We start from the raw sequence: 27455 nt of genomic DNA, 5'->3' as shown, positions 1-27455 counted from the left end.
TAGCATATTGACAAGTTGTTTTTACTAATGTTTTTAATTTGTGTGAGACTATCCTTAGATGCTCTCCACTGGCTTTAATAGTGCAATTAGTCTCTGAAGAATTTAAATAATGTAAAAGAAATGTTGACAGACTAGCTTTTAGTAGAAACATAGTGTATGTCATTATAGCAAGAAAGCATTTTTTGACATTAAAGAAAACTATTCTAAGGTAATAATTTTGTTATAGTTTAAAAATGTAACCAATGATCATGATGAAACCATGAGAGGTTAAAACTTTAACTAGCCCCTTCAATAATTATGTTGTTTACTTAAAAATTTTATTCACCTTATCTGGAAAAATGATATCAGTGTCTTTCTGAAGTCTCTCATTCATTTTCTTTTTAGTTTGGTACAATTATAACATCAGTTATGTCTGTGTTTCCTGGACTACAGTGTGATAAGGTGATAAACTGTATATTTATAAGACTTTGTTTATATTTATTGTCATTATCTTAGTCTGTTACATGGTAACAAAGAAATGATAAAAGTAGTTTTATAAAGTTTTACCAACAAATTTGTGGGTTTTAGAAGAGAGCTACAATTAATCATTAGTAGCTTTTTGTTTCAAACTCAAGAGAAGTTGCAGTTGTAGAATAGATATACTTTGGCTTAATAGCAGATGCTTTCTGTGTTTGCCTTGAAGCATTCCATATCCAATAAAATACCACGTAAAACATTACCCCCAAGAGAATCCCCAGAGTAACTGAAGAGGAATGCAATTTATGCATTCCTATGGAAAATATCCATCATTGAAAAACGTATCTGAATGTAATCTTCTGCTTTGCATTAAGTATAACTTTTGATATTAGATTCTTTTCCTTTTGAGTGACTATAAAGAGAAAGATTACAAAGCTGTTTTTGCTAGTTTACCCCTTATTGGTTTACTCAGTAACTTTTTGTGAAAATGCTTGCATTATGTAGTTAAATACTCTTGCCGCTTTCAATTTCTGAGACATTTTCATTTACCTTCACTTAGAGGTATAAGCTACTGGCCTTGTTTATATGCTATTATCAGATGAGTATCCGTACATGCTAATTATTCGATGTTCTAATTGTTTGTTTATTTATTTATTTTTTAATGTCAGTGAGTTTAGCAGTGGATAGTCGTATGTCAACTTTAGCAACACTAATGTGAGTAAGTTCTGATAACCCACTACCATCGGACCAGTCTCTATTCTTTTCTTTAGAAAGTGAGTTCAGATTTAGAAAATCGAGACTTTAAAAAGATAGTCACCTCTAACTTCTAGTGGAAAATTCATTGAATAAACAGAAGGCAGTTGAATTGATTGTTTAAAATATGGGTGCTAGCCAAGCTTGGTGGCTCATGTCTGAATCCCAGTGTTTTGGGAGGCCTAGGCTGGAGGATCGCTTGAGCCCAGGAGTTCAAGACCAGCCTGGGCAACACAGTGGGACCCCATCTCTAAAAAAAAATTTTTTTTAATTAGCTAGGCATGGTGATGCATACCTGTCGTCCCAGCTACACTGGGGGCTAAGGCAGGAGGATCACTTGGGCTCAGGAGTTCAACGTTGCAGTGAGCCATAATGACACAACTGCACTCCAGCCTGTGAGACAGAACAAGACCCTGTCTCTAAAAATAAAAATAAATGAATAAATGAATAGAATGGGCACCAAATGATTTATTCTCTTTCATATATATATTTTAAAACAAAATAGTCTGTGAATTGAAAAGCAATACAGTTTCTGGACATCCTCTGACCAATGAATTCTCCAGGACCTACAATTAAGGACCTACAATTAAGAAAATGCCAAGTCAGAATCACATTATTTACATAAATTTATTGTTGATAACAACAATAATATTTAACATTTTTTGAGCCTTTACCATATCCAGAAACTGTGCTAAGCATCTTTCATATATGCATTATTTTATTTAATTCTCTCAGCATCCTTATGAGATAGATATTAAATTATCCTTATTTTCAGATTAGAAAATTGAAGCTGTAAGAAGTTAAATATCAGTGATGTCATAGCAAGTGACTGAGGTGGTTTTCAGAAAAACCCACATAGTTTGAGCCACAGTCAGAATGTTACAGAGAACACAGCTCTGCATTTATGTGCCTTAATTATTCTATCTAGTCCATGTGACTTTTCAACACATTTTTAAAGAAATTTATTTTCCTTTAGAAATTTTTTCAGAACTCCCTGGGATACATATTTTAAACATTTTTATGATGAACTGCATTTTAAATTATCTTAAGCATTTGCTTTAATGAATTTTTTATTTACTAAATGAGATGTGATGAGGAAATCATGAAGCTACATTTAGTTTAAGATCAAGACATTATAATTTCAGCCTTAAAACTATAATGTTTAAGTTGCTTCATTTTTGGTGCATTGGCACAAAAAGTGATCAACCTCTCAGCTTAGAAGGGGGGAAGCTCATGCTTTTCCTGTTTCTATTCTTACATTTTTTCTACAATTAAAAAATACTAAATTCTTATTCCACAATAACAAATTAACATTATTAGAATGCAGTGAATGCCAAAACTTCACTAGGTATCCAGCAATATATAGGTGATATATAGGTAATATTGACCTAAATATCTTTGAACAAAATTACTCAATCTTTATTTCTGAGTATAATATTTATGTATACCCAAGATTAAACTGCTTAGATTTGGAGGCTACTAGGGCTGGGTTTTTTCTTAATAAGAAACTGGATCCTAAACATTACATCCTAAATTATTAAGCAAAGAATTAATAATCTAGCACAAGCAAGATAATCCTATTATAAAAACAAAACAAAAACAAGATAGTTTCATCACACTTTTTTTGGAGGGAAATCTATTTTGCTTCCAGGTAACTTGGATCAACAGTGGGTAATAGACTTGGCCAGAGGATTGCTGCCTTCTGATTCTCTCTGATATCATCAAAGCTTTCAACTTTTAGCACCTGGTTCAGACATCCTGTTGCAATTGTTCTCTAATTCTTCTTGTTCAGAAATCTCCTGCGCCAGTGTATTCGGTATGATTTAAATGGAGTCCTTCATAAATTTAAGATGTCAAGTTCTCTTGATTTCATACTTCTTTCAGAGCTCATTCTTCCAACTGTTGTACATATGTAGGCATTTCTTTGAGTATTTGTCTAAGAGTGGAATTGCTAGATTGTAGGGTATGCCTATCAACAACTTTATTTATTTATTTATTTATTTACTTACTTACTTAAGACAGGGTCTTATTCTGTCACCCAGACTGGAGTGCAGTGGCATGACCACAGCTCACTGTAGCCTCAATCTCTTGGGCTCAAGCCATCCTCTGCCTCAGTCTTCTGAGTAGCTGCAACTACAGGTGTGCACCACCACACCCAGCTAATATTTTTATTTTTAGTAGAGGCAAAGTCTCACTATATTGCCCAGGCTAGTTTCAAACTTCTAGGCTCAAGCGATCCTCCTGCCTTGGCTTCCCAAAGGGCTGAGATTACAGGTGTGAGCCACCACATTTGCTTCAACACCTTTATTACACAATGCCAAAATGTTTTCAAAAGGGATTATAACAGTTGACACTCTTGCTAGCTTTGTGTAAGAGTTCTCATTGCTCCACGTTGTTATAAATAGTTGATGTTTTTAGGCTAAAAGGTTTTGCCAATCTGATGAGTATGAAATGATATTTATTGTGCTTTTATTCGCATTTCTGCAGTTACTGATTATCTCTACATGTAGGAGTTCTTTATATATTCTGGATAGTAGTCCTTTGACAATTATATGTGTTGAAAAAAAATTCTTCCACTCTGTGGATTGTCTTTCCACTTTCTCCACAGTGTCTTTTGATGAACCAAAGGTTTTAATTACACTGTAGTCAGATTTGTCAACTTTTTCCTTTATGGTGTGTAATTTATCTATTTTGTTAAAAAATCCTTTTCATCCATTCGGTATCATCTTAAACATATTAAACATATTAAAACTTAATATGTTTTTCTTTTGCATGAGGTCTTTAATCATGTGGAATTTGTTTTTGTGCATGATATGAGAGTGAGGATCAAATTGCATAGGTTTTTGGCATATTAATAATTATCTTAGCACTACTTATTAAAAGTCTATAGCACTATTTATTGATTTGCAGTTCCTCCTTTGTCATAGCTCAGATTTCGTGTGTGTGTGTGTGTGTGTGTGTGTGTGTGTGGTTATCAAGTTAAAGAAGTCCTACTTGATTCCTGGTTTGCTAAGAGTTTTTAATGATAAATATAAAATTTTATAAATTATTCTGCATTTATTCATCCAATTATATTATTTTTTTCCTCCATTCATTTGTTAATGTGCTGAGTTGCTTTAATTTCTTTCCAACTATTAAATCAGTCTTGCATTCCTAGGATAAATCAAATTTGGTTATGATATACATTAAATGTTTTGCTGGATTTGATTTGCTAATTGTTTAGTATTTTTAAAGTTTATGATATTCCTATATTATCCTTTTAATGCATGCACTGTAGTGATGACTTCTCTTTCATTCTTGATATTGGAATTTGTGTCTTCTATCTCTTTTTTATCTATTCGAAGAACCATCTTTTTGTTTCATTTATTTTTCTTTGCTGTTTTTATTTTCTATTTCATTGATTTCTGTTCTTATTTTATTTCCTCCTTATGCTTTCTTTTGGTTTAATTTTTTTTCTTGGTTTTGAAGATGTGAGCCTTAGATCATTGATATGAAAGCTTTCTTCTTTCCTAATATAAGTAATGCTATGAATTGCTAAGTACTGCTTTATGTGCCTCCCACATATCTCAATATTTTATGTTTTCATTTGTAGTAAATTCAAAATACTTTCCAAATTTCCTTGTGTTTTCTTCTTTGAACTATGGGTTATTTAGAAATGTATTGTTTACTTTCCAGATATTTGGGGGAATCCTCAGATATCTTACTTTTCTGTTATGGAAGGAGAGCATACTTTGCATGTTCCAATCATTTCTGATTTATTGAGACTTGTCTTATGGCCTGTAATATGGTCTATCTTCATTAATGTTCCATGAGTGCACGTGTGAAATGTATTCTGCTGTTGTTGGGTAGTATGTTCTACAAATGTAATTTAGAATAAACTGGTTGATAGTATTATTAAAGTCTTCTATATCATTGTTGATTTTTAAAATACAGTAAGTCCTCATTTAACATCGTTAATAGGTTCTTAAAACTGTGACTTTAGGTGAAACAATACATAACAAAACCAACTTTTTTCTCATCAATGTTATAATATAACGACATTGAATTATGCTATTCTAGGACTTGCTGTATGTTATTTCACTTACAGTCTGTTTCCAAGAATCTATCAATGACATTAAGTGAGGACTTACTATATGTGTACTCAATGAATGAGATACAGTGGTAAAATCTGTGTATAAAAACAGACTTGTCTGTTTTTCCTCTCGGATTTATCAGTTTTTGCTTCTTGATGTATTTTGAAAACTTGACTTTTTTTTTTTTTTTTTTTGAGACAGAGTGTCACTCTGTTGCCAGGCTGGAGTGCAGTGGTGTGATCTCAGCTCACTGCAACCTCCAACTCCAGGGTTCAAGTGATTCGCCTGCCTCAGCCTCCGGGGTAGCTGGGATTACAGGCACGCGCCACCACACCCAGCTAATTTTTGTATTTTTTTTCGTAGAGACGGGGTTTCACCATGTTGGCCAGGATGGTCTTGATCTCCTGACCTCGTGGTCCACCCACCTTGGCCCCCCAAAGTGTTGGGATTACAGGCGGGAACCACTGCTCCTGGCCGTCTTGACCTTCTTAAACTTTATTCGATGTTCATCTTTATCCTTGGTAATATTCCCTGTTAGAATGCCATTTTTTTCCTCTTGATTTTGATATAGTCACTCTTAACTTTCTTTTCCTTAGTGTTTGCATGATATTTTTCCATATTTTTACTTTTAATTTATGTCTCTGTCTTTTAATATATTTGTATATCTTTTCCACTGGATCCTTTAACATACTAACTATAATTATTTTAAATTCCTTGTTGGATGGTTTCAACACCTGATTCATCTCTGTGTCTGGCTCTGATGACTTCTTAACTCCTTCAATGCTTTATATTCTTTATTGCTTTTTCCTGTCTTTTAATTTTTTAATTGAATGATGGACATTATACATGCAAGACCATTGGAGACTGAGGTAAATATTATTTATGCCTAGAAATGGGAGTTCTTTTCTTCTGCTAGATCATTAGGATGGAGGATTGAGTCAATCTAGTCAGCAGTTGAACTGGGTTTGTTTTTTATGGTTATTATCATTACCCTCTGCACACCACTAACCTCAACTTTCCTTACGGGCACGCTCCAGCCACCCTGTGCTTAGTGTGAAGCGTGGAGGGCTGTATGCCTGCAGCCTGGAAGGCTTAACTATCTGTGCTCTTGCTTTTCTCCCAACAGTCAGTTGCTGATGTTTCTTAGTGAAAGGCATGGAATGGGGTTTGAGATTCTCTTGCCCTTTCCTCAATCTTAGGCAGTCCTACCCTCATCAGTTAAGAATTTGAATTTTTCAGTTTTCTTCTTACTCACTTTTACGGCTTAACTTTTTTCTCCTGTACTCTGCAAAAGGAGAAACAATTTGAGTATCCTGTCTTACCTTGGAGGGGCTTACCACTCTTTGGAATTTATTTCACATCCTGGCATCAACTCTTCTGCCTCAGAGTATGTGAGAGGCTAATGAGTATTTTTTCCAGTGGCTCTGTACCAATTTCTTTAATAAGCTGAGAAGAAAAGTTTCTAGCCTTATCTATTTGAGTAAGTCTAGCTTATCTTCCCTGTCATTAAGGTGATAAACATGAAGGATCTTGGTACCTAATTTTATATCTTGGTTTTGATAATGACTTTTAAAAATTACCTGCTCTGGTCTGCTTTCGTACCAGTCAAGTTTGAAAAAATAATGAATTAATTTTATCTAACAATGATTTTATGCCTTTGGAATGTCTACTTCAACATTAAATAGATCAGCATTTCAGAAGAACTCTTTATTTTGTTTTATTGACCCAGAATGTTACACGAAGAGGCTTGCTTTTGGTTGAATTTATGCAAGTTGTTTAAAACATGAGGATTGCTACTTTGTTTTTCCTTGTGTTTCAGGTATTGGTGGTAATTTGGTGGCCATTCAGGCTAGCAGGATTTCTACCTACCTCCATTTACATAGCATTCCAGGAGAATTGCCTGATGAACCCAAAGGTTGTTACTACCCATTTAGAACTTTCTTTGGTCCAGGTATGTGCTTATGGATTTTTGCATATTTTAGATCAAGGGCTATTGCTCTGTAAGATTATAGGCAGGCAACATTTATTGAATATGTGTTTTGTGAAAGTTGCTCAACTTTCCTATTTCTGAGAGCTAATCCCAGTGAATGAAAAGGCATGTGTATCAATTCTGCAGTTGCTAAGGATATTTGTATAATGTTTCTCTTTTATGCCTCTTTCTGGGGTATCTTGCTTATTAGTTGTGAAAGAGAAACCTTATTTTGTGAAAGACAAAAAAAAAATAATTGCCAGGTGATTTTGGGAGGCAGATGTACTATCTTATCTATATTATTATTTTGGCCTTTCTAAATGTAGACATTTGATCTCAAACAAACCAGATGAGAAGGGATAACCTCGATTTCAAGGAACAGTGCATTATTTATGTGGCTATGAATAAACAAAGGCACATGATTACCAAAAAACTAAGACCACAGTTTTAAACTTCACAATTCTTGTCATTTTTTTTCCCTGATGAAAATAAGTGTGATTATTGACTTTTGTTTTAGAAAATTTTTTGTTGTTGTTGAGACAGGGCTTTGCTCTGTTGCCCAGGCTGGAGAGCAGTGGTACCATCACAGCTCACTGCACCTCAAACTCCTGGGCTCAGGTGATCCTCCCACATCAGCCTTCTGAGTAGCTGGGACTACAGGCACGAGCCACTTTGCTTGGCTAATTTTTTTTTATTTTTATTTTTTGTAGAGATGAGGTCTCACTATGTTGCCCAGGCTAGTCTTGAACTCCTGGCCTCAAGCAGTCCTCCCTCCTTGGCCTCCTAAAGCTCTGGGATTACAAGTGTGAGCCACTGTGCGTGGTGATTATTGACCTTTGAATGAAGATCGGAAATGGCTACCCTTTTAATACCAGTGATAGAAGGCTAAAGAAATTAATAAAATTAAAACATTCTTGTACTTTAAGAACTTTATATTTTCCCTGTTTTTATGATAGATATTAAAATGTGACTGATGTTCTTCATAGCAAGTTTTTATCAACCACCTTTCATTTAATTAACATATATAGTGGAAATTTCAGAGAATGAAATGAATTGTAACTACTTGAAATTTATTTTTGGCAATCAAATTTCATGTGATAGTATGAAGTATAGTAACTAGAAAGTAATCCTCAAATTTTAATAACTATGACCTATTATTAACTAAAATATAATTTTGTTCTAATTACTTTTACATTTTATATTACAGGAGTAAATAATAAGTCTGCTCAAGTTCTGCTGCTTTTAGTGATTCCTGGACATTTAATTTTCCTCTACACTATTCATTTGATGAAAAGTGGTCATACTTCTTTAACTATAATCTTCATAGTAGTGTATTTATTTGCCGCTGTGTTACAGGTAAGAGTTAAAACTTCTTGAAATCTCTTTTATGCTGAGACTGCTGTAAAAGTACAACTGTGGAAATATAAAAACACATGACACATTTTACCATTTCAAAAATCAACTGAACATCTTCATATTGATTTAATCTTCTTAAAACCAATAAACAATTTTGTGTTAGTCATCAATATTTATATTATTAGGTCCGTGTAAACATTGTTTATTATAGAGTCAGATAATTTCACTATGGCTATATTTACTTTTCTTATATTTTCTTTCCCATGGAGCTAATAATCATATCTCTTTGCATTTGCATCATTTTCCATAAACCCGTCTTTAATTTTTACCAATGGTTCTAGTTTATTTTGGCTTCCTGAGCATGGCTTCTTGCTAAACTTTGTAGATTTGGTACCTTCTTCAGTGCGGTAAGTCCTAATCCCTTAAGAGATGGATTCAAATAGTTCTTTGAAGGGATAATATTTATCATTTGGCTTTCAAGGAGTTTGGCGTGTAGGAAGGAGGCTAGAAGGTAGGTATGTAGACATTATTCCACTCAAAAGAAACTACATTGATGATAATGATGGTAATGAAATTAGTTGGCATGTATAGTGTTTCCTATATGCTCAGAAGCATTATAAGTGCTTTATACGTATTGATTCATTTAATTCTCACAAAATGCAATGAGATTTGTTCTTTTGATATAAATCAGCTATTTTCAAAGTGGGATACATACAAAGCAATGCATCGTGTGGAGGAAGAAAAGATTAAAACTTCATTTGTTTAAAATATCTGTTTTCTTCTATTTTTGTGTTTGCTTGGTAATAAATATATTTTAGCACAATGTTAAATAAGCATACCAAATATTTTATACTGAGAGAGCTGCATAATCTAAAACTTTTTGGAGATTACTGAGTTAAAACACAGAGGTGAGAAAGCGCAGGTCTTGTGCAAGATAAAATAATTCATATATAGGATCTAACAGACAAGATAAGGTTAAGAAGGTTGATTAGGGCTGGTACAGAAAAGGCCTTAAATGCAAGGGAAATTAGAATCTATTCTTAAAATAACAAAACCCTTACAACTTGACATTTTTAACTTGTCTATTATGCTTTATAGTGCCTTAGATTTTACTAAAAGTCACCTATCGAATAATTAATTAATTTATTCATCCAGTAAACCTTCATGCTACTAGATGGAGGGGTGGCTTTTAAATCCCAGGAGGAATAAGTTCAGACTCTGTACTCAAGGTCTTGTAGTCTAGAGGGAAGGCCACTACATGAACAAATAATTATAATGTACTATAACGTAAGTACTGAGTTTAGCTATATATGAAGTGCTTTCAGAGTCTGAAAGAAAAGCAAGTACCTCTACCTGGGGAGTAATATTTTTCTACAGTTCAGTAGGGACAAAACTTATAGCAAATTGCTACTTTGATTGCTGTGTATTATATGGTCATTTATTGTCATATATGTTTGATGCTGTTCTCTGTGTAACTATTGTGAAAAAGATGCATTCTTCAATCCCGGGGAAATATTCAGAGACTAGTGTTTGGTTTGCTGATAAACAAGCCATTGCTGGAGCATATTCCTATTTGCAACTCTGCCTCTTAGGCTCATGGATTATTTGACATTTATGTTTATGGTTCTGTGCCAATATACTATCATGCAGCATTTCACTTAAGTCAATGAAGGATACAAGTAATTTTTCTAGTTTATTAAAAATAGATTTCAACATATATCCACTGTGTACCTACATGCCTTTTAAACCTCCGATCTAAAGTCTCACCAGTGAAAGTTGAATAACTAGAATTGAGAAAAGAGTAATTATTAGTCTCTCTGTGTCTCAGTTACCCCTTCTGTAAAATGGGAGAAGTTGTACTATCTACCAGACAGGCTGCTTTGAGGATTAAATGAATTACTTATATAAAGCATGTTTATAGTAGATGCTATATAAGTGTTAGCTGACGCTATTGTTGTTGTTATTAAAGATAGTGTAAATGGTGTGTCATTGATTTCAGAAGGACAGCTGGAAACTATACTGTTGATTGAATTTTCTTATGTGTCTTTTATAACTTTAATTTTTATGGGCTTTGCTTTTCATTTTTCCCCCAAGAATCAGCTGTCTGCCAGAGTAGACCTTTGCATTTGCAGCCTGACATTGTGCACTATTCTAATGGAATAGCTTAGAATAGATTGTAAATTCTTAGATTAAATCTTCATGTTCTGACACTAGTATACACATAAGCACATGCACACACACCTCTTTAAGGTTTAGGTAAAAGATCTTGACCTTCCCCACCTGGCTTCAGTCAATCCAAAGATGAACAGAATGAAGAAATAACTCCTTAAAGACAAAGAATCTTTGACCACTTAAAACTTACCTTTTAATCTTCTTTACTAGATTGTCTTCCTTTTTTGATCTAGGTTAAATTTATATTCAAAACCTTGGTCCAAGCTCTTATTCAAATACTTCAGTTCATGCCACTCTTCTCATCCCTAAACTCTCTAATTTGATTGGATATTCTATAGTGCAGTTTTCCAATGCATGCTGAATTTCTCCCCATCTACATTCCTACCTTCCTGAGGGCTGAGACCATGCCTTTCCCTTTGGTATTCCCCACAGGACATGATAAAGTGGCTGTTTTTATAAATTACTGTTGTTTTACACACTTCACAGACTAATACTCTTTGAGGAACTTCCCTGCTAATTCCCCAACTCACTAAATGAAGGAAATCTCTTTGAAGGAACTTTCATATTGCACTTATTATAATGACATAGTAACAATCATTTACAGCACTTTTGCATTTACTCAGATATCATCTCTTCCTGGAAGCCTTTCTTGAATATCTGATTTCCTCTGAATTGCCTTTTTCTCTATTTCCCACAGTACCCTGTGAATACCATTATCCTAGCATTTTCCATATTATATCGACATTATCTGTAATATTTATTGTGTCTGTCTCACCCATTCTAGAGATAGGATCTTTGTTTACTCATTTTTTATCTCCAGCACCCAGCCCTGTCCCTAGTGCTCAATTAATGCTTGTTAAAACTGAATGACTATATCTTGCCAGCTCCATCTCCTTCAGTGGAAGGAGGAGAAAATTTTGTAACTGTATTTAGGCACAAGAAATCACAGAAGAACTAAAAAAAAAAAATCTAGATTTTTTATTCTCCTTGTCTTCAATAAACACCAGTTTCCTCTCTTTCACGGACATAGGTATCCAAAATAAAAGCAATTAAAAATGAAACACAGAACCCCACAACTTCTAACACTGATCGGTTAAAATTATAAGGTTTTACTGAAATGTTTAGAGATGAAATAACTTGATTTCTGGGGAAGTGGAAGTGGAGGGGTAAAACTGGTCATGAGTTGATAATAGATGAAGCTGAGTGATGGTTCCTGAGAGTGAGTGGGGTTAATTTATACTATTCTACTTTTGTATATGTTTGAAGTTTTCCTTAATAAGGAGTTTTTAAAATAAAACTTTCAAATTTTAGATGTTAATATAAGATTTTTTTTCAGAGTATATCATCTCTCAATTTTGGCTTTGTAGCTGAATGGGTATTTCTTACTTCAAATGAAAAGTAAAAAGCCAACTTAAATTTGAAATTCTTTGGCATTGGAATGGCTGAGTTAGTTTCTTATTTTGCCCTTACCCACACTAACTCCATTTTTTTAAATTATTTTTTAAATTTAAGAAAAACTACTTACATGTCACAAATTACATTGTTTGGTGGTATTTGTTATGTGTCTTGCAATTAGAAGGAAGCTATCAAATGTGGTTTTGTTATGTGATGTTTAGGCCACTGAACCACAGTCAGAAGATGTGATGGATTATACTCTATTCATGTTCTTGCCCAGTCCGTAAGAGCAATCAGAGTAGCTAGACCATATCAAGACCAGAGTAATGTGCTAGGAGACATTCCTATTTGACATACCACCAATCACATTGCTTTTTGAGTTTATTTTTCTTCAGCAGTAAGGATGGGTTGGTACCTAGCTAACCATCTTGATCCATTATACCTTTTATACCATCAGTCAGCATTTAGGAGACTACCAGGTGTGCTTAAGGCACAATTGTTTGTTTTAGAATATGATTTTTTATGTATGTTAAACTAGCGCATTGAACCCACAGCTTTGATTTCATAGAAGCAGAGTATACTTTCCTCTACAAACTTAGACATGTTTCTTGGGTTCTTTCTCGCTAAGCAGTGATTTTCCCAACCTTCACATCTACTTATCTGGATGCTCCATTGACTGCTCAAAGCCTGTTAACTTATGAATTCAAAAGCATAATATGGGATTCCAAGTTAGGATGGGCATTGTTGGCCTTCCTTTTAAGATGTAACGAAGGGAATCTTACTGTCATCTTCAGGGTTTTCTGTTTGTTTGCCTTGCGCCCTACAGTATTCTTCAAAGACTAGTCCCTTGACAGCATAATAAACCTGAGAAGGTACAAAGAAAACTATCAATTAAATAAGCATACAGACAATCTCTTGAGCAAAGAAGGAACAGCAGTACATCTTAGTTTGTTTCCCTATTTAATTTAAGGCTTCTACTACTTGTTCCCCTTTGTGTTAGAAATCCTAAATAGATATCTTCTATGAAAAAACAAAAACATAAACATGTCATCTTGTTGGATGACACATCCTATAAGAGGCAAAAATATTGCCCCTAGAAAAACTGAAAGAGGAGGCTGGGCACAGTGGCTCACACCTGTAACCCCAGCACTTTGGGAGGCTGAGGTGGGTGGATCACCTGAGGTCAGGAGTTCAAGACCAGCCTGACCAACATGATGAAACCCCATCTCTACTAAAAATACAAAAAATTAGCAGGGCGTGGTGGTGCACACCTGTAATCCCAGCTACTCAGGAGGCTGAGGCAGGAGAATCTCTTGAACCTGGGAGGTGGAGGTTGCAGTGAGCCGAGATCACGCCACTGCACTCCAGCCTGGGTGACAGAGCGAGACTCCATCTCAAAAAAAAAGAAAAACTGAAAGAGGAGAAAAAAAGACTATAATTAGATGGGTGATCACAAATGTAAATAAGTCTATTACTATTCAAATCTCATTCTTATAATCCACTATTTTACTCATTTGATTAAAAACAATAACCCCTTTTGTTTTACTATTAACAGTTTTCTGTTTTATTATGATGATTATGTATATATGGAGTATATAAATATTTTTCTGCTATAAAATATCCCAGTGGGAAAAGAAAAATGAGACTTCTCTAGCCCTTAAATTCAATAGTCCTATTCTATTGAATTCCAACAAGGTATTTGTTAATATTATTAGTAAACAGTGAATTTAAACTAGTTCTAAATGAAATGTTGAATTCTCTATTTTAGGCAATTATTGTTTCTTACAGAAAATTAGATTATTAAGAACTCTGCTAAAATTCTAACAGCACCAAATTCCATGGGAAATTTATTTTGAAAGTTTAGTTGTAGAAAAACTTTGCCTTTGGCTATATCTGTGTTTTCACATGGGAGAAACAAAATGTTTCCTTTAAAGGGTAGAATGGCAACAAATTCTCAATACATAAAGTTGAGAATTGTAAATATCAGGATTTTATCAAGTATATAGTACATACAGTTGCCAACTACTGTGCTAGTCACTGTACGAAAGAAATAAAAGGTATTGTCCCTGCCCTTAAGAATCTTCTCCTAGCTGTAGATTAGATTGAAATGCATGAAACAGCTAGAGAAGAGCCCAAGACTTACTTCCTTACAACAATACAGTCTTTTTCCTCTGTAACTTCAGAATAAATTAGGCCGGGCGCGGTGGCTCAAGCCTGTAATCCCAGCACTTTGGGAGGCCGAGGCGGGCGGATCACGAGGTTAGGAAATCGAGACCATCCTGGCTAACACGGTGAAACCCCGTCTCTACTAAAAATACAAAAAATTAGCCGGGCGAGGTGGCGGGCGCCTGTAGTCCCAGCTACGCGGGAGGCTGAGGCAGGAGAACGGCGTGAACCCCGAGGGGCGGAGCCTGCAGTGAGCCGAGATCGCGCCACTGCACTCCAGCCTGGGCGACAGAGTGAGACTCCGTCTCAAAAAACAAAACAAAACAAAAAAAAACTTCAGACTAAATTAAATTTTCTGCCTATGCTTAACTTTTATTCTTTGAAAGTACTTTAATAGATTGTTTTTGGAGGGAGGAGATCAGACAACCTAAGTTTTAACCACTGAGAAACTCAATATCAACAAATATAAAACTGCTCCTGGCAAAATAGTAATGTTTATACTTCTTATTAATATAATTTTAAAAACAGAATTCTTGTTAGTTTTTGCTATTACTTTCACTAGGCAATACTTGTTTTTGAATTTTATACATACATGCAAATTGCACCATCTCATATTTTTCAACAGATTCATATTCTCAAGAAAAAAACTTGTTCTCAGCAAACCCCAAGCCCAGATAAATGCCCCCATGACAAAACTTAAAATCAGTATATTAACTAATAAATTTCCTAATAAGTATTTCTGTTTTATAAATAACCAAAGCTCTTGGTTGTTGAACATGTGTTTGTAATATGAATATACCTACGATACTAATAGTGCAGATTAAGAGCAAAAATGTTCCATTGCCCATCCAGTAGAACATGCTTGGAGCAGAAATACAGCCAGTGACCTCTACATACTTACCAAAAGGAGCATTGACAGTATCCTCATTCTGAAGTCATGTTCACATGATTCAATGTTATTATCTTAACTATAAAGACATAAAAATAAATTTTTCCACACAAAAAAAATATAAGCCAGACTGTCTGTCATGCAAACATCACATACGAAGGGCAAAAGATAAGCCCCCAGTAAGCAGAGCATTGTAGAAAGATCACAGTCTTCGGAGTAACACTTGAGTCTGAATTTCTTCTTTGCTACTTATTTTGTATCCGTAGTCAGGTTTCTTAACCTCCTGTAACCTTATTTTTCCCCTACATCAGAGGTTAGAAATGAGGGCTAAGATAATATATATAAAGTACTTGCTAGAGTGCCTAGAACATAGTAAGTTTCCAATAATGGTATTAGCTGCAGTTTATCATGCTTATTGTCACAGGCCTCATTTTTTTCTTTCCCTCAGTGTTAGAGCTGGTTATTCAACGCCCTGAGCCCCTTTTCATCTCCTTACCACTCAGCTTCCTTTTGGCCCCTGTTCTTTATGGCAGAACTCTTCTTATTTATTCTCTGATGACTGCCCTAAGCTTCACATACCACACTTTCATTGCTTACTTCCAGACTGATATCTCCAGTCTGGACTCCTGTTCTACATCTCCAGTTAAACATTGAAGAGACATCTCACACTCAACACATCCCAAAATAAATTCCTTATATTCCCTATAACCTTTCCCATTCCAGGGAGGTGTTGAGCAAGAACCCACAAGTAGGGACAATGAGAAAGGAAATAGGCCAGCCTTAGATACACAACCAAGGATCCCCTAAATCCCTCATCCCTTGATCCCAGAAAGTCCCTCTGGGATAAGGAGAGCTTTACTCCCATAGACTCTGTATCCCATGTGTACGGGTGCCCCGAATCCTGACCGTCATAGTCGTCACCATTGTCTTAATACTGGTGAGTCCATGCAGTCTAATGGGAAGACTCCTGGACTAGGAATAAGTATTTATGGGTTCTAATTCTAGCCCCTTCTTAACTTTATGACTTTTGCTAAGTCACAACACTCTGTGACTTAATTTCTTTTGTGATTTAATTAACAGGAGGAGCTGTTAATAACCAAGGTGGCAAGCATAAACCATTACTAAGCTGGGCAAACTAAGAAGTGTAGTGACCCTAGCTATCACTCAAATCCCTTACTGCATTCGTGATGTATGATTTTACGAGTTGCCATTCTTACAGTACAGATGATGTGTTACAAAACCATTGTTGTACATAACTAGTAAAATATATGTTAATATTAAAACAGTCTGGTAATTAAAATAGTCTATTAATATTAAAATCATCTGTTGTTACTATGAGAGTAATATTAAGTTAAATTGGCTTTTATGGATTAGCCAGAAAACCCAGGCAATACATAAAACCTTGTTTTCCTGAAAATAATTGTATTCCAAGTCTAAATAGCTAATTTTAAATTAATCTGTTAAGTTACAAGCTATCAATTTTTAAATTTGTTTGACCTAAAACAATCTCCTTCAGGTTTCCAGATGGACTCCTTGGTTCTACTGTCTCTGTACTTTACCTAGCAAGTGTATATTCACCTATTTCTGCCATCATTTGATTTATTATTTTATAGTGTTCAGTTATATCTTCTCTTGATCTGTAACTTTTCATAGGAAAATGGTACTGCTTCATTTATATATAAGCCATTTTATATGCTTCACCTAAATTGTTTCTTCTGAAAGTTTTTGATCTCTAACAGTTCCCCTCTTGCAACTGGAGCCACTTTTCCAATCTACATATGAGTTTCAAAAATAATAATGGCAAATATTTGTATAGTATTTATCATGAGCCATGCACTGTTCTAGGCACTTTATGTATATGAACTGATTGAGTCCTCACAACAGCCCAGTAAGGAAGGTTCTGTTATCATTTCCTATTCACAGATGAGGCAGTTGGCATAGAAGTTAAGTGATTTGTCCGAGTCCACACAGCAAGATGGAGACTGGCTCGAGTCTACATTCCTAACCACTGTGTTTTATAAGAAAAAGTTTGGTGCTGGGCGCGGGGCTCACACCTCTAATCCCAGCATTTTGGGAGGCCAAGGCGGGTGTATCACCTGAGTTCAGGAGTTCGAGAACAGCCTGGCCAACATGGTGAAACCCCATCTCTACTAAAAATACAAAATTAGCTGGGTGTGGTGTCACGTGCCTGTAATCTCAGCTACTGTGGAGGCTGAGGCAGGAGAATCACTTAGAACCAAGGAGGTGGAGGTTGCAGTGAGCTGAGATCATGCCACTGCATTCCAGCCTGGGCAACAGAACAAGACTCTGTCTCAAAAAAAAATGATGCTTTGTTTTGTTCTTAGTGAGGATCACAGTTTTTAGGATGGCAACTTCCAAAGATTTACAGCTGCCTCTTCTCTCTGGTTTCGTTAGATCTTCAGCTTCTTCCAGCCAGGCATATTGCCCCAGAAGGATATTCATTCCACAGGATCCACACAGAATCAGTGCCTACTGAAGTCAAGTAGGAATCCATTCCAAGCACATAAATATCTCCTGAATGTTCTGAGAGAAAGACAAACTGCTATGGAAGTTCAATAGTGGGAGAGTTTTTTCATGTGGGGAGGAAGTTTTATAGTGGATAACATTTTGCTTTGTTGGAATCCATAGAAAATGCCATTTCAGCTAAAAGGAGTAGCATTAGGCAAATGAGAAAAACTCAGGGTATTTATGGAAAACAGCAAGAAATTTCCTGGAGTTAAAAGGAGTGATGAAAAATAAGGTTAGAAATTACAGGTTGTAGCAAGATCATCAAGGAGCTTAAAGAACAGACGATAAAGAGTTTAGTTTCTTCTATAGAATGGTGATTTTCAACTATTTTCCACTCCCAACAAACTTGAGAGATCTGACACATTCCTCTGATGCAGTGTGAGATAATTTATAGGGCTTGGGCTCTGGCTTCCACCATCAAATACCTGCATCAGCTTAGGCAGTCACTGCTCAGGCAGTTTCCCACCTGTAAAAAGGGGCTAAGACTAGACCAACCTTGTGGGTTGTTGTAAGGATGAAATGATGCATTTAAGGTGCTATTATTTTTATCATTATTGTCTTATTTTTTAATATCAACATCATCATCATCATCAATAGCTGTGGATTACTGGGACAGTGACTCTCTTAGGGTGGCAGTGGAGCAATCAGAACCTATGAAACCAGCATTAAGAGTCTCTACCTTGATTCTGATACCTTAGTCCATTCCTTGGAGTCACTCTTCTAGATAAGGAAGAATGTAGCCATATGGTAACAACATGACTATAATTGGAATCCCAGGATAACCACCCAGTAGCTGAGCAAGTTAATTAGCTTAGCCTCAGGCAAGTTACTTTATTCCTTGGAGTCTTATTTTCTTTGCATATAAAATGATAAGGCTTCCTTTTTGCACAGCAGTTATAATATTTAAATATTTGACACATAGTAGGCCCTCATTAAATGATGTCGTTATGTCTTTTTTTTTTTTAAATCATGATGCTAACTCAAACCCTGTTCCCAGATGGCATCTCAAAGGAAAAACCTAAGCAACCAGGAGATTTAAACAGGTTACTTAATCTTCACATTTCTTCTCACTCCTCAGGATTTAATTCTACCAGATTCTAACTGAAAGTAGGATCTCTTTATTTTTTCTATGTGACTGTTCTGCCTCTGTCTCTTAATTGGTTTCTCTGTCTGTCAGGTTGAAGGAGAAGTATAAAGAGAATGATAAAGGAGATATGAAGGGAGGGCCTATAGTTCATAGAATTTTTTTTCTAGCTGTAGAAACAGCTACCTTAACTTTTGGAGTTGATCAATATGGCTACCTTAAGATAGGAAGTTGAAGCAGGTGAATTTTTGAGATTATTTTTTAACAGCCTCGTGATTGTATTTTTGTTATGTCGTAGTGTGATTATGCTATTATAGCTTAGGTTTTAAGGTCTCAAATTGAGACACTTTTCTAAATCCATATTTATGGTTAATTCTTTAGATAGGTATGCTTGGGCTCCAGGCCAGTGATGCACAGAAGATGAAATGACTGTCCGCTTTATTGGAGGCACAGCATGCTTGATTCCTGTGTAGCGAGGCATTGGGAAAGAGAGCTCTTTTCAGTCTTGTCAAGCCTGATGAAGGTAAAGGTAGAACCAGGGAAGCTGAGCCATCTTTTCTCAAGTGTTCTGCTTAGGAGATTGCTTCCTGTGCTCTGAATCCTGCTGACATTGCAGATACGATTTAGAGGAATTTTCACATCATCTACAAAAATATCTTATAACTGAGTGAAACCACTTAATTGAAAAGCATAAAAATAATTACTCAGGAAATCTGCCAGAATGAAATCTGGGTTGATATGTGACCCTAGAGTGTTCACCCCACCCCCCCAAAAAAACAAAACACTGACCTGAATGATTCTATAATTGAAAATGTTTAGCTATTTTTAAGAATAGATATTAGCACAATACCACTTTTTAATTTGAAAGCTAAACATCTCTATTAGTTCAGCATAACAAAGGTAATTAAATTATATTTTTGTACTATCTAGGGAAATGTATTAAAGCAAAAAGTTTCCAAAGATTTTTGCATTTATTAAAAGGGAAGCTTAAAGGGTATCAAAGGATGGTGAGACCGTCACTCAGTATCTGAAATAAAAAGACAAAGCTGAATTTTTACTTACTATTGTAATGGAGTTATACTGGGATCAGGCACAAGCAGAGCCAACTATTGATCTTCTGTAGGGTTTTAGAGAAGCATGGCTTCAGGAACTGGCAAATGTTCAAAAGCATGTTTGGACTAACGTCCTCTGTAGAAGTATGATTACTTGAGTATGACCGTTGTTTGGTTGGCCCTCAGGGGTACATTTATTGGAATTGAGTAGTTCCTAATTGGCTACTTCAGGAACAACGACTATCATTGATTGGCTAGCTTCTAAAGCTTGCTCAATGAGGCAAGTTTACTGATTGAATGAATTTAAAACCAGTTGTGGTGGCTACTTGTTACTGTGGCTAAAGAACAATCAGTCTTTTCCAAGGAGTGTAGAAACTTTTTTATTCTTAGTTCTCACTTTTGCTCTTCACTCAGGAGAAATAATTAAGAATTATCCAGACATTCAACTCTGTTGTTGATTCTCCTTAAAGATGAGATTTCAGTGTAGAGAACTCTTTTCAGTTTAAGTGTCAATCAGCATGATTTTATATTATTTTTATCTTTGAATCATTTGTTGAACCATCTGCTGGGACAATAGCTGTGCAAAAGCATTTGAGACCGGACAATAAGCATTAAGTGACTGTAAGACAAACAAGAATAATGAGAAATATTTTAAGCAGGGACAAGAAGGCACTTCAGTACCAAGACATAAGATTTTTGAGGCCTGACCAAGAAAACAAGTCTGTATGTTTCTCTAGGTAGCTTGACTGCCTTTTTTTTTTTTCTTTTTAGCTTATATATAGATTGCTTCATTTCATCTGTAATGTTAGTTCAGGTATAGCATGAAGTGTTAGCAATGGTTTAGGTTGTCCAAAAGAAAATACACCGCCATTGTATTATCTATAGCCATAACAATTAACTATAACTATTTGAGTTAAGGAAATTAAATTATTCCCCCAGGGCTTGGACTGTGTTATTTACTGTATCAGCCAAAGTGAGAGGTAAATCTTCATGGACAATTTTGAATTGTCAATTCGAATTATCCAATTGACTGTCCTGTTGATGGGTTGATATTTTTAGGCATTTGTTCCACTAGTTATTGTTTTCCCAGAAAGGACTCTAATGAGACATAATCCATCCAAGGGTACTGGGGAGTCATATCCTTGGATTGCCTTAATAGCTCCACAGAACAATTAATCTTTTCCTGGACTGGCATTAAAGAAACTAATTCCTACATAGGAAGAAAGAGCCAGGAATTGTACAAGAGAGATAATCCTTAAAGACAGGAATGCAAAGGAGAGTGTGACATAGAAAAATTTTGTTCTAATGGTCATGGGTGGAATCTGCCTGCTTTGTGTAGTCATCTCTTTGTTCTGAGATTCTTAGGTTAATAGTCAATTCCCACGGATCATCTGCTTCTGAAGGTATGCTGAAGAACCTCAGTTTATGTTCTCTGATGAGTTGTTACTTTTTAGCTCTGCCAAAGTCTCTTTGATTTTTCCAGAGGATAGCAGAGGATGTGGCCAGTTCAGGCTCATCCAGGGATTCTGTTTTATTCATCACTGAAGCTTCAGCACCCAACCCTCTGCCTGGCACAGTAAATATTTATAAAATGAATATTGTTTTGTATTATTTGTGAATTATTTTAGGCATTTCAGTTATGTTTCTTCATTTTGATTCTGATATCCCATTGAAAGCAATAACTATGTCTTATTCTTTGAATGCTTCAGGAATCTCATCACACTGTTTTCTGTGTTAGATATAAATAAGTATTCATTAAATTAGATATATTGAGTATACTTTGTATGGGCAATAGGGAAGCACCTGACAATGTTCTCTGTCTGAAAGAGGTAACAGATCAGTTGGAGAGATTAAACATACACCCATAAACAATTTGAAGGTATATTTTTTAAATGTAAAATTACATTCTCAACAAGTGTAATAAAATATTCTATGAACAACTACAGTGATATGTTGCTTAACAATGGGGATACAATATCTAAACTTAGAAACAGTGCAGTAAAAATATGGTATTATAATCTTACAGAACCACTGTCATCTATGTGGTCCATTGTTAACAGAAATGTCATTATTTGGAGCATGACTATAGGTATTTTAACATCATGGGCAGTTTAGGATACTAAACTTTACATTTGGCAGGTCATGGTGGCTCATGCCTATAATCCCAACATTTTTGGATACTGAGGTGGGAGAATCGCTTGAGGCTGGGAGCTTAAGACATTTTATATTTTTTAAGACATGGGGAGACTGAGTCTCTACAGAGAGAGAGAGAGAGATTTTAATTTTATGTTTGAAAGTAAATAGGCTGAGCACGGTGGCTCATGCCTGTAATCTCAGCGTTTTAGGAGGGTGAGGCAGACAGATCGCTTGAGTTCAGGAGTTCAAGACCACCCTGGGCAACATAGTGATATCCTATCTTTTAAAAATGAAAATGAAAATTTAAGAAAAGAAAGTAAGTAAAGCTTCATAGTGAAGTACTGTTATACTCTATACATCAGGGATAATGAATGATCTACAACTCTGTACAACAATATAGTAAATCTCACGAACATAAGGTTAATCAAAAGAAGCCAGACACAGACTACATATTGTATGATTATAGTAAGTATGAAGATAGGCATAAAAGGTTTTTTAAAAGTAAATGAAGTTTGATAACTAACTTCTGCCAGCATAAGAACTAATATAATGTAGGAAATAATAGCTTGTGTCTTCTAATTTGAAAACTAATGGGTAGGTGATCAGGCTCATTTTTTCCCCCCATTTGACAAGCCCTTGTTTTTAAATACTTTATTTAGAAGGAGAATATGAAGAAATATTAAGTGTTTATTAACCGCTAGACAGTATGTATTTTATTTACATTATCTCATTAATCCTTTCGGCGGTCGTCTGAGATGTATATCATCTCCCCTACTTTCCAAGTGAAAAATCTGAGAAAACTGAAAACTTAAAAAATTTGCCCAAAGTAATATACAGTCAGCCCTCCACATCTGTGAGTTCCACATACGTGTATTCAACTAACCTTGGATCGAAAATATTCAGGAAAAAAAATTCCACAGAGTTCCAAAAACCAAAACTTGAATTTGCTTCACACTACATTGAATCCTCGTGAGTGAAGTGATGTGTTGGCATTATATTAGGTATTATATAAGTAATCTAAAGATGATTTAAAGTATTCAGGAGGACATGTGTAGGTTATATCCAAATACTGTGCCATTTTATATAAGGGACTTCAGTATCCGCAGATTTTTATATCCATGGATTTTGCTATCTGCAGGAGGTCCTGAAACCAATCTCCATGGATATAGAGGAACAACTGTAGTAGTAAGTGATAAATAAGATTTGAGCTTAGCCTTATATTACTCCAAAGCTTATGATCCAACTCCCCAGTCACAGGAGATAAGTAAAAGGATTGAGAAAAATCTGGTTAATTCCATTATTTGGTAATGGGAAGTGACAGGAAGAATTCCTGTACTCTAGGGTAGAGGCCACAAACTTTTTCTGTAAAGGGCCAGATAGTAAATATTTTAGGCCTTTAGGCCATATAGTCTTTGTCACAAGTACTCAACTCTGCCATAATAGTGCAAAAGTAGTCATAGATGATATGTAAACACATAAGCATGGCTATGTCCCAATAAAACTTTGTTTATGGATACTGAAATTTGAAATTTATATAATGTTCATGTGTCACAAAGTAATAGTCTTCCTTTGATTTTTTAAATGTTAAAAACTAAAATTATTCCCATCTTGTGGGCCAAATAGGGCTAGATTTGCCCTGCAGGCTATCATTAGGTGACCCTGGCTAAAGGCTGTTGCTTGGAGGGCCGCACACTGCTATTCAATATACAAAGATGAAATCTGCAATCTACAAAGACAATTAAAAAGATCGACATTAAGGCATACTTTATATACAGTTAAGTACACTCATGTTGACATATGTGTACACCCATGTAACGACTACCGTAATCAACATATAGAATATTACCTTCATCTCCAAAAGGTTTCCTCATGCTCCTTTGCAGTCAGTTCCCCTCCATGCCAGGCACTAGGCAACCACTGGTTTCTTCTCTGTCACTATAAATTGTATTTCCCTCTTCTAGAATTTTATATAATGAATCTAAGTATGTACTCTTTGTTTCCTCCCTTTACTCAACATAATATTTTGAAACTTATCCATATGCTATTAGTAGTTAATTAGTATTAGTAGTTTAATTCTTTTTATTGCTGAGTAGTAGTCCATTGAATGAATAAATCACAACTGGTTTATCCATTCACCTGTGAATGAACATTTGGTTTGTTTCCAGTAGGGGCTGTTATGCATTAAACTGCTGTGAATATTCATGTACACATTTTTGTGCAGATATATTTTCATTTCTCTTGGGTAAATACCTATAGTGGAATTTCTGGGTCTTATGGAAGTAAATGTTTAACTTTATAAGAAACTGCCAAGATGTTTTCCAAAATGATTATACCATTCTGCATTCCCACTAGTATGAGAGTTCTAGTTGCTCCACATCCTTGCTATCACCTAGTATTGTCAGGCTTTCTATTAATACCTTTAGCCATTTTAGTGGCTGTAAAGGTAGTATCATGGTGATCATAATTTGCATTTACCTGATGACTGATGATAGTGACTATATTTTTATGGGTTTATTAACCATTCATGTTTTCTTATGCCCATTTTTAAAAAAAAATTGGGTTGACTTATGGAGTTATAAGAGTTCTTTGTATATTATGGATGCTATTTTTTTTGTTAGATATATGTATTGGAAGTATTTTCTCCCAGTCTATAAATTGTCTTTTTATTTTCATTTTTAAAAATATTGTGTATTTTTGAGGTTTACAATATGATGTTGAAACGGGAAACGTTCCTTGTCCCCCTCACAGGGCATGCGAAGGGGGAATGCCTCGCTTCTTCCATACGCCACTGCTCAAACCTCTGGGGAGCATACAAATGGGCAGGCTGTGGGGCTTCAACCCCACGGCAGTGTCTAGGGGTGAATGTTTACAGCTGAAGCCCCAGTGGGCGTGTGTTACAGGGTGCTCTTTTAGTTTAGCTATCTGTGGATGGTTTATGTTAGCCCAGTTAGACTCCTGCCTTATCGCAAGGACAGAGGGCTTTCTGTATACTGGGGTTCTTGCCTTGGTGTACCAGAAAAATCAGATTACACGTGGGCTTAGAGAATGAGTGCAAGGTTTTATTGAGTAGAAGTAGCTCTCAGCAGATGGGGGAGCCAGAAGGGAGATGATTTTCTACTGGAGCCGGCCACTCGGTGGCCTGGGCTCTCCTCCAACTGCCCCAGCCAAACTCCACATCATTCTGCCAGTCAATGGCCTGCCGGCATGCCGGTGCCTGTCGGTGTGTTCAGCCGCCCGTATGTTCCTATGCTGATGTGCTCCTCTTGACGTCCAGTTGCTTGTGTGTCTGCTTGCTAGGGTCTCAGGGTTTTTATAGGCACAGGATGGGGCGTGGCAGGCCAGGGTGGTCTTGGGAAATGTAACATTTGGGCAGGAAAGCAAAAATGCCTGTCTTCACCTAGGTGTGTGGGCACAGGCCTGGGGGTGCAGCCCTAGCCAGGGACTATGCCCTCCTCTATACAGCACTTCCCTTCTCCAATTCCGTCTCATTTAAAGGAACCATGCCCTTCCCAGCGCTTCCGCGTCACTTCCCCCTCTGAAGAGGTATATCTTACTGCCATTAGAATATGTTTCCTGTCGACAGGGGGCATTGTTTTGGGCAAAACAGCAGTCAGATTCCTCCCAGTCTATCTAAGGGTTCCTAGCAAAGGGGAGCCATCGTCCGAGGCTTCGGTTGCCTGACTGTTTGGAGTTTGATGGCTTCTAGGCATGAGAGAAAAAAACAAGTTTTATAAGGTTAAGTATACATGGGTTATACGTGTATTATACAAGGAAAGAATTTAGTGCCAAAGATTACAGAGATAAGTGAAATATACAAACAATATTGTACCTTGAACTGTATCACCCTGGTGAAAGAAATTAAACCTTATATGGGAGCGGATAAACTTTTAGAATGAGAGAAAACTGTTCTTGCCATATCTTTAGCAGTTAACAGGTGCACTCTGGGAATTCTAGGGTTTGTAGGCTTGCCTGGGGGCCATTAAAGCGTCTTTCTCTTTCCTGCATTTCTCTCCCTTTGCTGGGCCTCCCTGTCTCTATTATAAAAGACCGAGGTGACTACTTTAAGGAGGTTCTCTAAAGTACTATCTGGTCCCAGGGCCTGTTTTTATAGCTTCCTCCTGATATCAGGGGCTGCCTGAGTAATAAATGTATCCTTTGGGATTAGCTGTCCCTCAACTGAATCAGGAGATAAGAGAGGTGTGCTTTATCAAGGCCTCTCTTAGCCGCTCCAGGAATGCAGTGGGATTCTCATCAAATCCCTGATCGATCATGGACAACTTAGTATAATTGAGAGGCTTGGTCTTAGTTCTACATAAGCCCTCTGTTATGCACACCTAAGGGTGTCTCCTCTTCCAGTCTTCCACCTTGTCATTGAGATCCCATTTAGGGTCATACACTGGTACTGCTTCTCTTCCAATTAGATAATGTTCACCCCCTTCCCTGACACTATATGTGATACAAAGCTCATCCCCAAATCTCTCTGCTACTTGCAGAGCAGCCTGCTTCTCAGCGTCCGTCAGGTTCTGATTCAAAAGTAACATAATGTCTCTCCAGGAGAGTTCAAATATTTGGATGAAATTCTGGAAAGCCTCTATATATCTATCAGCGTCATCTGAAAACTTGCCAAGATCCCCCATGTGCTTTAAGTTCTATAGGGAGAAGGGGACCTGGACCTTACTGGGCCCAAATTCACTGGGCATCTGTTGGAAGGGCAAGAGTGAGACTGGGGCTTGTTTAGAGTGAGGATTTCTAGGAGGGGGTAAGGGAGAGGCTGAAGCTGGATAGAAAGGTTGGGGTGGACCCAGAGGAGCAGGGCTTGAGGGTGCTGGCTTCTCTGCTGGGGGTGCCTCTGGGACTCATATCTTTAATTTCCTGGCCTTGCCCCTTGCAGCCTTCCCTGAGATGGCAAACACGGGAGCTAGGTCAATCCTACATTGTCGGCAAAGGTCGGGATTGCCTTGCAAGGTATAGAAAGCCTGCACATATGGGACCTCAGACTATCTGTCCTCACATCTACAGAAAAGTTCCAATTGCCAGATGGTATTGAAATGAATGGTCCCTTCCTGAGGCCAAGTCAGTCCTTCCTGTAAATCATAATTTGGCCAAACCTTTGTGCAGTGAGCTATGAGGCGCTTTTCCTCCAGATTCTGAGGGTCAAAGCAGTCCAAGTGGTTTAGGTTACACTCCAGAGGAGTATAAGCTGGGGGTGGTGAAGAGAACTGGTTGCCCATTCTGAAAGACAGGGAATAGAGGCTTCCCTCATTTCCCTTCCTTCTTTCAGTGAAAACTCAGGATGTGATGGAGAGAGAAAGTGAGCATCCTCCCTTCACTCTCTACCTCTTATCCCTGAGCCCTGGTGACCTTGGCAGGTGCTGGCCATAGGTACAATTGCACTATGTACCCACGAAGCACAGAAAACCTGGAG

General features: G+C 36.5%; 1 protein-coding gene across 1 annotated transcript in view; it reads left to right on the top strand.

Annotated features, from left to right (window-relative positions):
* The window catches only part of SLC41A2 (solute carrier family 41 member 2), a 153063-nt gene that overhangs the window by 101119 nt on the left and 24489 nt on the right, over positions 1-27455 (top strand). The window contains exons 9-10 of the mRNA XM_030821290.1: positions 7102-7233; positions 8459-8607. Coding sequence (XP_030677150.1) covers positions 7102-7233; positions 8459-8607 — 281 coding nt within the window. The remainder of the gene's footprint in view (positions 1-7101; positions 7234-8458; positions 8608-27455) is intronic.

Source organism: Nomascus leucogenys, chromosome 10, assembly GCF_006542625.1.
Source record: "Nomascus leucogenys isolate Asia chromosome 10, Asia_NLE_v1, whole genome shotgun sequence".
Classification (NCBI taxonomy): Eukaryota; Metazoa; Chordata; class Mammalia; order Primates; family Hylobatidae; genus Nomascus; species Nomascus leucogenys.
This window is presented reverse-complemented; position numbering and strand designations above follow the sequence as displayed.